This window comes from Rosa chinensis, chromosome 4 (genome assembly GCF_002994745.2).
Source record: "Rosa chinensis cultivar Old Blush chromosome 4, RchiOBHm-V2, whole genome shotgun sequence".
In the NCBI taxonomy this organism is placed as follows: Eukaryota; Viridiplantae; Streptophyta; class Magnoliopsida; order Rosales; family Rosaceae; genus Rosa; species Rosa chinensis.
The window spans coordinates 5,869,252-5,885,774 of NC_037091.1; the positions used below are offsets into that span (position 1 = coordinate 5,869,252).

Below are 16,523 nucleotides of genomic sequence, written 5' to 3' on the forward strand. Positions count from 1 at the left end.
GATCAGATATAGCTTTATCCAATATGCCTATTATTAATGAAAAGTTTGATGGAGATGTTAAGACTCTGTATTTTGAGGAATCTCCAATCATGTCAACTTATTTGGTGGCTATTGTTGTTGGCCTATTTGATCATATTGAAGATACAACATCTGATGGTATGCATATAGCAATGGAAAATTTGTTCAATTGTTAAACTGATTTCTTTATGTAGTATTGAAAGTTCGTTTGCAGGGGTAAAGGTTCGTGCATATTGCCCTATTGGGAAGAGTGATAAAAGGGGAGTTTGCTTTAAATGTTGCTGTTAAGACCCTTGATCTCTTTTCTCCAAGTAATTTCCTTCACTCTCAAATGTTGTTGTTCAATTCAATAGTCATACAAACTGATAAGATTTCTTTCACTGTTCATTGTAGTGTTAAACTCTTTCTAACCTTGTTTTGTCATCCAGATACTTCTCAACGCCTTACTCACTCCCCAAACTTGATATGGTTGCGGTTCCGAAATTTTCTGGTGGAGCCATGGAGAATTATGGTTTGATCACACACTGTGAAAATGGATTGCTTTTTGATCCTTTGCATTCCACAGCAGCAAGAAAGCAAAGAGTGAGTTTAATATCTGACTCTGTTTTAAGCTTTGTTTCTCTTTTGCTGTCGCACCTCTCAATGAATCACAACATTCCATTGTGCTGTTAAGTAGGGTTTTCTCTTTTGTAATATGCTTTGTAACTCTTTTCTTGTGTTTTCATATGGCAATTATTGTATCACATGAAGTAGCACATCAATGGTTTGGCAATCTGGTAACAATGGAATGGTGGACTAATTTATGGCTTAACGAGGGTTTTGCAACATGGGTACTTTTGAGACTTTCAACTCTTTACTTTTTGAATATTTTTTTTCCTTGGATATAGTTCTCTGATTTGTTTTATGCCTGCTTGATCATGTTTTGCCAGATAAGTTATATGGCCACTGATATTTTGTTTCCTGAGTGGAAAGTTTGGTCTCAATTTCTTCAACAAACTACTGGCAGACTAATTATGGATGCGCTGGAACATTCACATCCAATTCAGGTAACAATCAAATACTAATGTTAATATTTGCAAAAAATGCTCTGGAATTCATAAAAGATAGACTGTCTATCTGTTCATATGCTGCAAGGAAAAAATATATAATTTCACTTGAATTATAACACTGCTTATCACTCCTATACATTTCAGATCCTATAAATAGATCATTTTGATCCATCATCTATTAATATACTGTTCTGCATAATGTCAGGTAGAGGTACACCATGCACGTTCAGTTCTTGAAATATTCGATACTTTCAGCTATAAAAAGGGATCTGCTGTTATACTAATGATGCAGGCTTATCTTGGTGATGATATATTCCAGGTACAAAATTCACGTCCTTAAGTTACAGATGCCTTTGTACCAATAACTTCATGTTTTCTTAGTGAATATCATATGTGGAAATGCTCTTCTAATCACTCAGCGTGTTATGAAGTCATTCTAGGTTGCTGGCGATGTTACAAAGATTGATATTCTGAAAGTCACCCACGTGTTGAGAAATGGCAGACCAAGAACAGAGGCAAACTGAAACAGCAAAAGAAGCCTAAACTTAGCCTAGAGTGTACAAACGGGCAGTCCATTTCTACTATTAAATTTTCAAGCTTCCGTACTCCACCTGGAAGCTATGGAAACTATAACCATGGTACTTGTCACGCTCCAAACTCTACCTATGTGCTAAATAAGGTACCCTCACAGTAGTGTCACGCTGCTACTGTTTTGATTCAATTCAGGGTCAAAGATTTTCTATTTACCCAAGTTCAATAATCAATAAAACCTTGGGGTCAAATTTGCAATACTACTAGCTATTTTGCTATGTTGTTTACTTGGTTGCCCAGATTGTGTAGTGATACCGGTTTATTTGCAGTACTGCGTGCATATATTTGCTGGTTGCCTAGATTAGTAGATATGGGCCATTTTGGACTGATGCTCATGATTAGGTTTGTGTACATGAGACAATGATAGATTAATGGAAATTACAATGAATGATTTTAGATGTGGATTTTATGGTTTCATGAATGGACAATTTTAATTTCCAAATGCATGCATACCAATTGCAACAGGGGACTACTAATATGTGTTATCTCAAATTGCAAGCTACAACATTGTGTGGTTGCAGCTGCACAAAAACAACACAAACACCAATTAGAAGTTTATTGTTTTTTGGCATTGGGACAAAAGAAAATTGTAGTCTAAATGGAAAAACAACAACATAAATTAGATGAAGGTGTTGGCTAAAGCATGTAACAACAAATAAGCGCATGTGGTTGGACTTGATCACAGACAATATAAAAGACCTAATATTTGTGGTCTATTTTATACTCAGACGACAAATATTTGTCGTGTTAATAATCTCAAACGACAGTAAGTTGTTGTTGTAATGAAACTGACATAACAGAAAGAATATGATATCTATTGTCTTAACCATTTACCAACATCACATATGTACAGTTTCAAAACTTTTCACACAACACTAAAATGTCATATGAATGTACCCTAAACCGACACTTAATTGTAGTCTGAAACAGTTTATGACAATAGATATGTGTCTTGTAATTATTCTTCACACAATAGAATTTACAAAAGGCTGTAGTTGTTTTGTTTCTCAGACAACACAAAACTGTTGTGTCACTGCTTTTAAAGATACAGATCACATTGGTCCCGAAATGCAAAACTCATCAGACGACACAAGATTTTTATTTGTTTCTGTCGTCTGAAATATCAGACGACAGAAGTGTTCTGTCATCTGATACCCCCAAGACACAACACCGTACTAGACGACATATTTTGGTTCGTTCAGACGACAGAAGTGGACGACAGAACACTTCTGTCGTCTGAAGGCCTTTTTGGCATAGTGAGAAAATCCTGGTACAGAGGAGTCGTCGGGTATAAATACCTCATTAGATTCATCTCCCAAAAAAAAAAAAAAACAAACAAAGAAGAATGATAGTAATTTAGAGAAGCCTTGTCCCAAAATTAATGAAAAATATCCTTCTGATCATGGAAATTGTCCTCCAATTTCAACTTATCATCCTAATGTTCAAAATGAAGTACGCATATATTATCTTCAAAAAGGTCCTTGTCAACCTAGAGCACACGAGTTTCCTGATGATTGCTTGATTGATTTCATATATTGAGAAAGACATTTTTACTAGCATAGATAATGAGACTATCATGCAAGGATTTCAAAATATGAAATCTCATCGAGGCCAATTACCATTGTAATAATATTTTGTATTTTTTTTTTGTGCCCCAGTGAATCTAAATTTCTGGCTCCGCCATTGACCTCGCACACATTTGTTCCAAATCATCACAGAAACTCTTAGTCAATTGGAACACACTCATTGCATAGGAGGGAAGTGCTTGAGCAACAACCCTAATTAGAATGTTTTTACCCGCCCCACTCAACATCTTCCTAATTAGAATGTTTTTTAATATTACATGTGTGTAATTACATTATTGTTACCATTTTTTTTTTTGAAAGATTCATTATTGACATTATTGTTACCATATGAGTTGTGGAATTCGTAACATAAGTTGTTAAGTAATAAAATATTGGGTCCTTAACCCAAGAAAAAAGAAAAGTTGAGGTTTTTTTCCCCATAGTTTTCCCCCATTATGTAGCCCGAAAAGAATGAGTTCAAGGAAATTTAATTTTGCAACGAGATTTTTTTACATAATATGGTTGCAGACTTCCGGATATGATAGCTAGTGCTGAGATGATTTTACAAACGCGGAAAAATAGTGAGGACATGGAGATCGAAGTGTATCAAGAATTTAGGTTGTTGATACAGCTCAGGTGTCTTTGCCACTCTTCAATTAAAATACAAGAAGTTTGTGGGATTTTCGAGTGTGTGTTCTTCTCGAGCACCCCAAATCAGGCTGCTTGGGTCCTCCATTCTCGAAGGAGACTAATGGTCCTGTTGGTGCACCAAAACTTGCTGGAAACCCTAACCCTAATATTAGGGTTTCGGGTTCTAATCTACAGGTTTTGAGGGCTTTGCTCGGCTGTGATCTTTTTCAAGCCCATGCTTTTTGGGCTGGGTAAAGGCTATGATATGTTAACATTTCTTATACATCAATTATTTTTATCAGTTTGATGACTCATTTTATCATTTTAAGGACTCATTTTACTACTTGAGGACTCATGTGGTAACTAAGAAAATTTACCACTTAAAGACTCATCTTACCACTTTAAGATAATTGTATACATGTCATATGTTAACACATTGTAGAATTCCCCTTTGGGCTAATCTTATATTCCCATCACCAATCCCAATCTATTTGCTTCTACTGGGTCAGTGTACTTCACCATTCCAAGCATCTCGGCACAAGCCCTAGCTTCGCAAATTGAGCAGCTCAAGTCTCCAGTTCAAGCAAGCTACATCAAAGAGAATGTAGGTAGCCAGTTGATCACCACCTCTGGTAGTAGAGCTCCGATGCCCAGCGTCAAGCGCACGGTGGCGACGGCTTTGATCACTTGTGAAAAAAATCAAAGTAGTTGGTTTCGTTCACGCTGGTGTAGTTGGAGTTTGAGCCATTCATTACCCTTACTTCTGAAAAAAAAAGAGCTCTTGTTGTCTCGCCAGCTAAGAAATGCAAAGTGGGAGATCCGATTGACAACAAGAATAAGCCAAAGGAGGAGCGGCCACCGACCAGCAAGATCAAGCCTCCTAATGGTGCTAGGAAACAGAGGAAGAAAGTTGCATTGTATCCTGATGTGGCTTTAGGGACTATCCATGCTCTTGGGGAAGCCCCATTTACATAGAGTATAGGTAATAACTTCATTTTCAAGAACCCACTGCATAGCTCCACCATTTTAATGAATTGATACACCCTATTTGAATAAAATAAAAAAATGTAGCAAAATCTGAAGCCTCTATCCTTTTGACTAGGAATTTTGCTTCCATAAATGGAGCAAAACACTCGAAAGTCATCTTTTTTTCTGTGCAATATAAAAATAATAATAATAAAAAATATAAAAACTTCAACATTCAGAACTTTATTCTCTAACACTATCTTTTCCTTTTTCTTTTTTTGCTTTAGAGGACTTTTCATAACGAACTTCTTACAGCAAAAGGATTTTCATCCCGAAAAAGCATAACTTCCACCCTAACAAAGCACAGGTAATGGGGCCTGACCTCTCTAACTATTTATCAATGTAATGGTTTCCTACATCACTTGCCAGACGCCATCATGTAAACTGGAGATCTAAGTTCACAAAAAGGATGCTTCTGTGCCACAAAGTACTATCCTGTAGAATCATCCTATGCAGTAAAATTCTACTTTTTTTTCTTTCTATAAAAGTAAACAGACATAATATTTGTTGCTCTTAAGACAAGAATCTAAATACCAAAACAGATTGTTCTCCAACATTACATAGATTATTCAAACAAGAGTACAGATACTCTTCTTGGAAAATAAATAACTCTTCATATACATGAGTGCATATAAATTACAGGGGATGTACACTTTTACATTACACACAAACAATGCAACAACTCAGTGCTAGTTGAGGAAACATAAAGTGCACATGTTTTAGAGCAAGTCACAAGATAAAGACAGAAAATGACGTCTTTTCCTCTCATAAATTAGGAAACTCACCAGAATACTCAGGATTCAACAAATATGTCCATATGCTGTTCATTTAGGTTGGCTGGAATGAACTTGCTTATCTCATCCACTTTCTTAGGCTCTTCAACAAACTTGCAATCAGCATTGCCATTTTGAATGTTAATCTGATCCTTACGTTGCACAGAAGCATCCTTTTTGTAGCTACCCATACTGTGCCGATTTCCCGGACCAGCAGCTCCTTTTATTCTGTCTCCTTGGGATACTTTGACTGTATCACTGCAGCTCTTCCTTCGGCCAAGCTTTGGTGACTTTGCACGAGTTGGGGGCGGCTGCCATCGAGACAAAGAGAAATATTAAAATTTGAGCTGTCATGTACAGTTATATTATAAAATCTGAATCAATTTCTTTATATCTTCTCTACAATGTAATACTATTTTCTGTGTAACCATGAAACCTATTGTTTAACAGCATTTAAAAAAAAATTAAATTTTTTTTTTTAAAATCTCAAATGTCATACGGGGCCAGATTTAAATGAATTGACAGTATGACCTTTTTGAGTTCAGTCTTAGCTGGAGGTCCATCATGGTAGAAACTTGGCATCGGGTTTGCCTTGAACGTTAAACTCTTTCTCAATTGCTTAACAGCTGCCTCTTTCTCTTCCTTGAAGTTTCAAGATCATGGGCAGACAAAAAGCCAAGAAAATAATATATTAGAACTCACCTGAACTGAAATTATGTATAGATCAAAAGAAGTTTAAGAAGACAAGGAGAGAGAGAGAGAGAGAGAGAGAGAGCTCTAGGTTAGAAACACATGAAAATAATCAAACCTTGGTCCTTGCTTCACTTTGATTTTTCTCAGCCTCAAGTGCGTGATGTTTCTCCTCTAATTTTGAATAAAACTAAATATAAAAACAAACAACGTGTAAAAAGTAAAATATTAGGGACTATTACTCCTACAAGCCATGAAATAAATCCCACATAATAAGAACCAGTTGAGGCACCACCTCCTTCCTTTTCTCTGCACGTTCATTACTTCTAAACGTCGGAGCTGATGCCACTGTTGTCCTGGACCTAATAGTTCGTACAGATGCTACTGTGCTATGCATGTTCAAGGAATCAAATTCAATGAGAAATGAATAGTAGGAAGAGGATAAAGAGACAAAACAATCAGGCTAAGACTTCAAAAGATAGTAGGATACGAGGAAGCAACAGAACAGGTATCTTCCTCATCAGGATGCTTCTTCCCATCAAGTTGAAATGACTTCCTTGGTACCAAAGGTGATCTTGGCTGCAAAGATGCTTATGGTAATCAGGAACTTCTAAAACTTCAACATGGATAATGCATGCAATCAACTCAAAGAAAGCATGACACATGTTTTTCTCATCTTTCAATGCATTGATATACAAGTTGTAGGTGCAGGACTGGGATTTGTTGCAAAGTGACTTTCCAAAGACAAATGCAGAAGATTAAAGCAATGAATATTGGATTTCTTAGGTGAGGCAGCTACCTGGGTATGCTTTGTGGTATTAAGATGTCGCGGATTGCTCGAGTTGGGTGATTTATTGATGCCATTACCGCAATCAAGTACAGCACTGACTGGACGAGCTCCATATGAAGCACGCTTTTCAGTTGCTAAGGTAAATGGCCGTGGAACAGTGTGTTTTGTTCTACCATTTCCCGCAGAAGGTTTTGATGCTTGATTAACAGATGGGCGTGACTTATTTCCATCCTTTGTTTTCTCAGAATCCCGCTGAACCTTCTCCACAGGCTTGCCATTATCAGGCTTCGAGCTTACCACATTCTGATCTTCGATAGCATTTTCAATCTGACTCAATTGGGAAATGTCAACAGAGGTTTCTGTAGTGCATTCCTTTACTTCATAATCCTTTACTTCAGTGCTCTCTTGCAAGTTTTGGGTCTCCTCATATGACTCTGAAATTGCATGATCATTGGGAATTCTTTCACGATTTGAGTCATGAGAAGCATCTGAATAAATTATGGCACCATCTGACTCCTTGTCCATGCAAATATCTGTGACTTCTATTGCCATTGCACTTGCTATACAGAAGATAAACATCACAATTTTATCAGTATCACTAATCAGTATGGATTTATCTTGACTGCAAACTCACCAGGTTTGCAACATATGCCTATCATTAAAAACAATTTCCATTTGTCATAATTTCTTGCTTACAGTATCAGTGGATAACATAAGTGGTTTAAGTCATGCTAATGGAGAACAAGTTAACCTACAAATCATAACTGAAAGATAATAAATACCATCCTCCTGGATCTGCCGCTACAAGGAAAATCAATTATTTTATTTCCAAAAGGATGGAGATGAAAGAGAGAGGGAACAGAAGAAGAAGAAGAAGAAGAAGAAAGAAATCCATAATACGAAATTAGGAAAAAGAAATGAATGTGACAGTATTTCTTGAAGTAAAATAAATGTTTTAAAGAATTGAAATAGATGGAGTATATGCAGAACACAAAGCAGTCACACAGCAATTATGTGGGAAAATATAAAACTGCATAGGGAGTTGAGTGATTAATTACTTAACAAGTAACAGAACCATTGAAACATTCTGTATGATTCAGTTTTGAAAAGACAGATGAAAAAGCCCCTCCCTTTTTTTAAGAAAACAAGGCAGTTTCTGTTGAGAGTTTCATGAGATGACAAAGGACTTGACAGTATAATGACAATGCCCTACATACAAATCTCCCCTTCATCACCAAAGAATTAAAAAGAAATTTTTTTTTTCCTTCCTTCAAGTTAAAATCAAAATAGTCATGTATGGACATCCACTGATATGATGCACCGTATAGATTTTGTCCTGCAGATGCAAACTTCATTAATTAAACTGGGTCTGCCCTGCTTTTAATTCAAATATTAGTGGTCTTGCTTTCTCTGTCAGCATCAATATTTCATTTATAATAGATTACTTGCCAGGTTTTGCCATGGAGAAAACTTTGGATTCTAATGTTGCTATAGACAAATGGAGATGAGGTGTTGATAATTAAAAAAAGAAGCAAGAAATAGAATCATTGCCTCCCAAGAGGGGTGGAGACAAGGGGAAGAACGCTACAAATTTTAAATGAAATGTAAAAAGAAGGTAGCTGTGCTCAATTCACAATTCTAATGATGAGTCAACCTAACACCTGGGAAATTGCCAAATGAAGTGGAGAAAGAAAAAGAACAGAAAAATAATGTGATTTCACCAAATACAGAATCTATCCGAAAACAAGTCACCCATTTACTCACTGTTACCTTCACATATTTATGATAACTAACAAATAGTGAATCGAAACATAACCATTACACCATATACCGAGCTTGAATTAAAAAGATAAGGATCCTGTAACTCAAATTTCCTTTTTGAGCAATTACAACCAAGTTACAACACATCTAATCTCCCACACAAACACCAGAAGATCATAAACAAGAAATAAAAGAAAATTCTAACCCTTATAGTTAATTAGGGGCCAAAAGCAACCCAACCCAATACATGCATTTGCTTTGGTTGAGAGTATACACATTCATTTTTATTCAAAAATAAAACATTTTTCTCTAACACAGACGCGCATAACCCAAAAAGAATATATAAAACTCACACATTCACCAGAAATGGGCTAAATTGTAAAAAAATAAATAAATAATTAACCACATTTCAGTAAATTAAAAGGCTATTGCTTCCCAATGTCCCAGATAAGATCAATACACCAAAATCCATACAAAAATTAAATAAAAATCGTTTCTTTTCTGAGCTACATTATCTCAACTCCGAAACCAAAGATCTAAAGTGATAGCCTTCAGTTCATATTCCTCAAATTACAGATTCAACAATCAACGAATTCAAAAACACCATCGAAAATCAACCCAAAATGAACTCAGTAATGACCACAAACAGATCAAACAAATCAATACCGCATTTCATAATGAATACACAAAAGCTTTAAGCATTTGGGCGGATCGAGAAGGCGGAGAGATGGCAAATGTGGTAAATTACTCACCGGTTTAGGGGCGAAGTTTGAAGCTTGAAGATGTAGAGAGCCTTTGTCTCTCTGTGCGAACACGGGGCCTTGTCTCTCGCCTTATCGAGCTGTTAACAATTTGTGTGCGTTTCTGTTTACTTTCTTATATGCACAGAGCCTCGTCGGCATTTAACGCCGTTTCTTGACGGCAGAGCCATTCACTTTTTTGAAATTTTTCCTTTTTGTCTTTTTCCACTCGTGATTTCTCAAATTTCACTAGTATTTTGTTGAAGATAAATGTCTTTAGTCTAAGCAAATCTCGATTAGCATTTGGAGACCATTCAAAATAGTATGAATTTGAATACACACAGACTTTTAGAGATTTTTTAACAATCTTGATTGAATACCGCTAGATTTTTAGAGATATTTTAATAATTTTGATTGAATAGACCCCTCTTAATTTTGGTTGTTATTACATTATTGATTGATAACTGATGAAAAGTCTTTTGGGACTAGGCTACGGTTTCTTAGGGAAGCACGGTGGTTGTACTACATTTGAGGTTGCAGCGGAGTACTGAGCTTATGTCTCCGGTCTATGTATTTACAGAATTTGGTGGCTTCTACTCTGGTGTCATGGGGTTCTCTCTTCCGGATTTTGGTGTTTCGTGGTTGTCTTGTCGTTCGGGGTTGGTTGCCCTACTCCTGGTTCTTTTGAGTCTAAATTTGGTCGTTAGCTTCCTCGCCATAAGGGGTGAAGGCGATGATCAAGCTTCGGTTTGGATGGTGAGTCTAATTAGTTGGTTCTTGTGACGTTAGAGATGGTGTTTGCCCTTATGTATAGCGTTTTGGGCACGGACTTTAGCAAAACTAGACATGATGGTTGTGGCGGTGATGTTGTTGGTGTTTTCTATTCTATTTTCGATTCTAGTAGATAGGGAAGATAGTTTGCTATTCTCTTGGTCTCCCAAACGGGCTTGTTTGCGTATAGTTTGGTTTTGGTACAATACGTTGGTATTTGGTAATCTACTCTATAATGGCGATTCCTGGCCTAAAGGAGGGAGTGCATTTATGCGGAGGAAGGTGATGTACAATATGGTGGCTCAGTTTAGGATGGGTTCTGGTGCTTACTTTGGATGTGGTTCCCGATCTCGACGCTACGGTTGATGGAGAGGTTGGTGGCCATCAGGGTCTAATTAGGCCTAATCTCGTGTAACAACACATGATGTTGTAGATCTTCTTACCAAGTTAGATCAAACCAATTGGCTAACTTTAAGATGTAGCTAGCTGTGTTTATTACGAGACTCGACATTTTTTGAGTAAATAGTTGCAAGAAACAACAAATTCAAAGTTTCAGTTTTTAACTTTGTCCCTGTTCTAGAATGAGCATCAAAATTGTAAGGATGTGTGAAATTACTCAAGTAATAACTCTTTATTTATGTGATGATTAAAATTGAAGGGATAAGAGTGCTGCCTAGTAACTAAACACCTTTTATTTAGTGTTTAGGTTCTCAATTCGACACTATCATCGTATATCACTACTATTTCCATCAGAGCTCTCTTGCATATTGATGAGTCCTTTGAGGTTCAACATGTCCCCAGCACATCACTAGCTTATGTCTTACGTACCAAAATCCAGGAATGACATGTATTATCTTGGTTTAATTTTCAAAATTTTGTAAGTGCAAGAAAGAATTGACTAACTACAAAGCACTGTCAATAACTTGCAACTTAAATGATTACGCTTGATCCTTTTTTAATCATATTAACCCCATTTGTATAATTTGGAAAATTGTTGGCGCTAATGAGACGGGGTTAAAGGTCATAACAGAGAGATCGAGCTTGTCAAATTATCAAAAAGATGATAGGTGTTCATATATATGAATCATATCTTAAACAGAAAGCAATAAAAGAGTAGACGTACCATCCATAATTATTGCCTAGGCCCATCTCTTGATTATTCCTGCTTAACCCTTTTGAAAAAGCCCTAACACCCTCTAATTAAATATATATATATATATATATATATTTATATATCAATCCCAATTTCAAAAATAAATACAGCAACAGAAGAAGAAGAAGAAGAAGTTCAACAACCCCTATAAATTCCATATATAGACATTGTTACAATTAATTACAAGTAGACATTGACATATAATTAACATGTCTTTCTTACCATGTTGATGGATCCCCACATATAGTAATAGATAGTTGATATGTCTATGTTATAAGAGTTTAGAAATCTTAATGGCATGTAACATCATATCCAAGTATATCCAATCATGGACCCATACTATTTCAATCTTCACATAAACGTAATTAGAGTTTTTTGTTTGGTTAAGGAGAAAGAAGCTCTAAAATTAGAACTTCTATCAACACTTTGTTCATCAAAAGGGTGAAAAACCTAATTTCTGACGTGAAATTAATGCTTATAATAATTAGGTATATATAAAGCTAATTTATTTGGATAGAAAAATGCTTAATCCCGCCAATACGAGACGACATATATTGAATTGTGATTGTGTTATGGGTAGCGAGAATATTTCAATATGTTTACAAGTAAGGAGCATTGTTCTTTATTATATATATAATAAAGGAATCAAATTGGCCCGGTTAACTGCATGCATGTCACCTAGTTAGTATGGAAATGAAGATTGCCAGAATGCAATATTCTTAAACAAGAGTAGCTCGAAGTATCTGATACGTTCTAAACATTCATGCAGTGGGTGAGAGAGGAATTAGGTTAAGTTATATATATTAGCAAATGGGGTGAACCGAAAGCGAGGCTATATATATATAATTGATGTTGATTAGTGGGTTGTTGAAGGCGAATTAATCGTAGATAATGAAGATGGAGATGTGAGCTGTGATCAGCTTATGACTTTTGTTGTTGTTGGAGACCAGGCTAGCTTAGCTTGGAGGAACCAGTGAACTGTGTACGTGGATGAAAGGATATAGATTGAAGGAGAAAGGGTGCCTTATAAACCCTAATTCAATAATTACTTTGTGGGGCATCTCCATACATCACGGGTTGGGATTCAACAAGAAGCAAACGTTCCTTTTTTCTTTCCACACCGGGCCGGACCATAATAATTATGTGCCCTAAATATTATTACTGGGAAATATTAGATCGATGATCTTTGTTGGGTAAGTTAAATTAAGGAGGATCCCTAGGTAGCTTAGTTTCCTCAGCTGTGGTGCAAGTTGGAGCCAAATGTGTGTAGAATCAGTAGTCCTGGGCGGAATCAAAGCAATAGTGCATGTTTGAGCCGGTCAGGCTTTTCCTCTAGGCTTTTTTTGGACATAAATCTATTATCTATATAATTAAGGGCAAATGTCAAAATACCCTAATTTTAGGAAAATTATTCCCCCTTACTTCACACTTATGGATTTCCCTATTACCCATAAAATAATTGATTTTGTTCCCTAATATCCAATTAAACTAATTTTTTTGTTGTCTATTTTTAGGATTATACTCTCCTCTTTCGTCACATAGAGATAAAGTGGGAGAGAGAGAGAGAGAGAATGAGGTAACCGGAGAGTTTTTTGAAACCTCACCGAACATTGCTGGAACCTCGTCAGAGGTCGCCGGACTCTTGTCGGAGATCTCGCTAGTTGTAAGAGGTCACCGAAGAGATCGTTGGAGATCTCATATAAGTTTTAGGAGGTTTATTGACCCCCATTAAAAGTTTATTAACCTCCAATAAAAATTTATTAACCCCCAATAAAAGTTTATTGCGAACCTTGCTAGACTTTTTGTGCTTCATAAGCTTCACAATTCCAACACCTCGCTCTTTCAACTAGTTTCCATCCTTATCAAATCGGTATAGCTTAGATTTTAGATCAAGGATAGCATCTTCGTTCTCTTCATTGGTGGTGATAGCGACCTCTTCAAGCCTGACATGGGACCTAGGCTCCGATGTCCTCGTCATCTCAGACGAGGGGCTCATCTTCTTCTTTGTGTTTGGCGTCGGCAGTCGATGTGGATGGGCGATAGAGAGTGAGTGGCTGTAATTTATTAGTTCTATAATGTAGAAGGTTAAAACTGTCATTTGGCGCTTAAATTGTGTGAGTATGGAATCACTTTACTTAGTTATGTAGGCTCTAGAAATAATAAATTGAGCTTCATTGTACAAGTGGATGGTATTACTTTCCCTTGCTTGGCCACAATGTTAGGTACAAGTATAGGAATCTCCATTTTTCACGGAGCAACATATTGAAAGTCGAAACCATAGTTTCGTGAAGCAGGGCAGCAGCGACCCTGGTAGGTTCTCGATCTAACTGTTATGGGGCATTAGGCGAGAAAAGCAAGAGAGCAGAGTTTATTCCCCTCTACAGTTGCAGAGGTATTTTGAAGTGAGGAGGGTCTGGGATCATCTTCGACCTTCTGTGGTGGCCTTGGGTTTTTTGTTGGGCTGCCGTGTGTTTCGGGCTGTAGTTTTGCATTGTGTGTGTACAGTCACAGCGGCAATGTCACATCAATAGGAGAAGTGTTGCGCTTGCAGAAGGTGGTGGTTTTTGGGTGGCATCCCCATTCTGTGTGGGCAATCGTAGCACAATTGCGATGTCATTTGACACCTTACTTTGTGGTGCCGGATGACCACTAGGGTCGACTGGTAAGGCAGACCGCCGGGTACCGATCTGGTGGGTGGCGCAGCCACCTATGTCCTCGATGGTCTTAGTTCTCATCTGAAGGGTTTGCGTTAGTTGGATCTGGGTGGCAGAGTTGGAGGAGGCATTGGGTTTGGGCTTTTGGGCCTCATCATATCTAGGCTGCAAAGATACAACTTGGTTGGGCTCTAGGGCTAGCCCATCTCTCTCTCTCTCTCTCTTATTTGAGTTTGGCTAGATTGGATCTTTTAGGGGAATGTGGTATATTCTAACCTTCACTAGGCTTGTGGTGACCTTCCCTATTGCTTCATGCTGACATATATTATTATGTTCTCAGCCCACTGCATTTAGTGTTTGGGAGGATGAGTCTAGTTTATATTAGATTCTTATTTTTTACTTTTTAGTTTAAGTTGGGCCCTTTTTGTTTAGTATTTCCTTTTTATTAGTTTAATCTTTGAATAAAGTGTGCATGCCAAATTATATTGAGTACAGTTGCTACAATGATTTTTGGTCTGGCCGGCTTGTGCCTTCGACATTATGATGAAACTATTTTGGTGATATGGTTACTCTAGCTTGTCCTTGTATGGTTGTTTGTATTGATATTTATTATCAATGGAATTTTATCATTCCCCATCAGAAAAAATAAAAATATTTTTTGAAAGAAGGCGGAGCCAATATATTGATCAAAAGCCAGAATGGCTCTCACATACCTTTTCGCTGTCATCTATAGACAGACAAGAAAATTTGTTAGTACCCACAGTGGTATATAGAAATAGGTCACTCATTTGACATTAATTACATCGAGATAGTGTGAATCCTCCATCTGTACTACTTCGGAAGATTCGCTGAAGGCACAAAAGTGCATAGCTCTCTAAAAAACTTAGGAAATTATTGAAAATAAAGTAATTACTAACCTAGAGTTCCTTAAAAAAGGAATGCTAACTATTGAATAGCCCAATTGGCCCAAAGAAGAACAGAACCCTAGGCTCAAACTGTTGACACAGCCCTGTTACACCTGCACCTTACTGTGTTGAGGATGACGCAAGGCGCAAGAAGCCATTAATGCCACTACCATGTACACCATATTGTAGCCGCCCACTTCAAGGACCACCGCCCACACCACACCGCTACCACCTGGAGGACAACATCGAACCCCAAACGCACTAGACTTGATCCAACTGCACTTATGAAAAATGTTTCACCACATTGATCTACTTTAGAACATTATATGAACGCATAAATCTACTAATTGAAATTAGAGCGATCTTCTTTCAATTCTAGAGCATGGGGCAAAGAAGTAGTCTTCCAAAGCCATATATAATTATATAAACATTAGTAATTAAGTTGGAATAGTACAGAACCATATCATGAATAGCAATAACTCTCCGTACAGTGTACAAGCAAAAGAAAACATTAGCAATATTAATTAAAATGGAAAGGCGAAGGAACAAAAGCATTCTTCAGGAATTTCAATATCTTTAAATTTTGTGAGCAAAATGTGTAGTTTCTGTTTTGCAATCTCTCTATTGAGAGACCAAAACATCTTTCTGAACAGAAGGCACCATCAATTCGATGACTTGTAATGACTCCCTCTCATTTGTACATCCAATAACTGGATAATATTATTTTCAACATATACCTGAGACTAGATAATATATGGTGGACTGTAGGTCCTCTATTTCCTGGAAAGACGAGGTCGATCTTGGTCAGAGATCGGAACTTGATAAGGCAGAGAAAAAAGGAAGAGAGTAAGAGAAAAAGAGGGTAAATATGGAAGTTTGATGACACAAATTTTGAGAGGAGGTGTATATAGCAAACTTGGAGGTCTGAATAGACCCGTCCTTATTGAAAAATAAAAAACTAGATATCTTCTTTTCAATGCATATAATGTTCAATGCATATGATGATGATTGTACTTATACAGATGATGTTAAATGCATATGCATGTAACATGCATCTATACCTAGTCGTTCATTGCATAAGATGTTTAATGCATATGAGGACGATTGCATATATGTAGATGATATTATATGCATATGCATGTAACATCTCAAGACATTTGATCTTTTATGGAATTAAATTTTGAAACACTTATGTTCGTTGTTTTGTGTATGCCTTGACTCGATATATTTTTTTTTGAATCAATCGATCAATGATTGTCATTCATCACAAGCCAGAATAAGCCGTTACATACCCTTCCGATCTATGTACTTAACTTTTGGTATATATATTATGTATGTACATTTTAACTTCGATGTACATCGGACATAAAATTCTTTTTAAATAAATAATATTATTTTCTCAAGAAA

At 36.7% G+C, this 16,523-nt stretch overlaps 2 protein-coding genes across 3 annotated transcripts; one reads left to right on the plus strand and one right to left on the minus strand.

The window, feature by feature from the left end:
- Positions 1–580: 580 nt before the first annotated feature.
- Positions 581–1,695, plus strand: LOC121053038 (aminopeptidase M1-like). Of its 2 annotated transcripts, none has more exons than XM_040519357.1 (4): positions 581–848; positions 948–1,064; positions 1,273–1,386; positions 1,499–1,695. In XM_040519357.1, the coding sequence occupies exons 1-4, from the start codon at positions 744–746 to the stop codon at positions 1,505–1,507; spliced, it is 345 nt and encodes a 114-aa protein (XP_040375291.1). In that variant the 5' UTR covers positions 581–743; the 3' UTR covers positions 1,508–1,695. The 2 variants fall into 2 exon arrangements, with proteins under 2 accessions (XP_040375291.1, XP_040375290.1); XM_040519356.1 differs by having other exon boundaries at positions 1,508–1,695.
- Positions 1,696–5,406: 3,711 nt separating this feature from the next.
- On the minus strand, positions 5,407–9,798 carry LOC112200572 (protein WVD2-like 3). The gene is made up of 7 exons (XM_024341607.2): positions 9,646–9,798; positions 7,142–7,692; positions 6,833–6,921; positions 6,638–6,731; positions 6,461–6,532; positions 6,184–6,294; positions 5,407–5,963 (listed from the first exon to the last, which is right to left on the minus strand). Exons 2-7 carry the CDS (start codon positions 7,682–7,684, stop codon positions 5,673–5,675), a joined length of 1,200 nt encoding a protein of 399 aa, XP_024197375.1. The 5' UTR covers positions 7,685–7,692; positions 9,646–9,798; the 3' UTR covers positions 5,407–5,672.
- Between the last annotated feature and the right edge of the window lie 6,725 nt (positions 9,799–16,523).

Bases quoted from the DNA above. Each gene is read 5' to 3' on its own strand.
- LOC121053038 (XM_040519356.1), top strand. From the start codon at position 744: ATGGCAATTATTGTATCACATGAAGTAGCACATCAATGGTTTGGCAAT. The intron at 849-947 runs GTACTTTTGAGA...ATGTTTTGCCAG, and splicing joins ACGAGGGTTTTGCAACATGG to ATAAGTTATATGGCCACTGA. The intron at 1,065-1,272 runs GTAACAATCAAA...GCATAATGTCAG, and splicing joins AACATTCACATCCAATTCAG to GTAGAGGTACACCATGCACG.
- LOC112200572 (XM_024341607.2), bottom strand. From the start codon at position 7,684: ATGGCAATAGAAGTCACAGATATTTGCATGGACAAGGAGTCAGATGGT. The intron at 6,922-7,141 runs GTAGCTGCCTCA...GCATCTTTGCAG, and splicing joins ATACCACAAAGCATACCCAG to CCAAGATCACCTTTGGTACC. The intron at 5,964-6,183 runs GTCATACTGTCA...TCTCGATGGCAG, and splicing joins CTAAGACTGAACTCAAAAAG to CCGCCCCCAACTCGTGCAAA.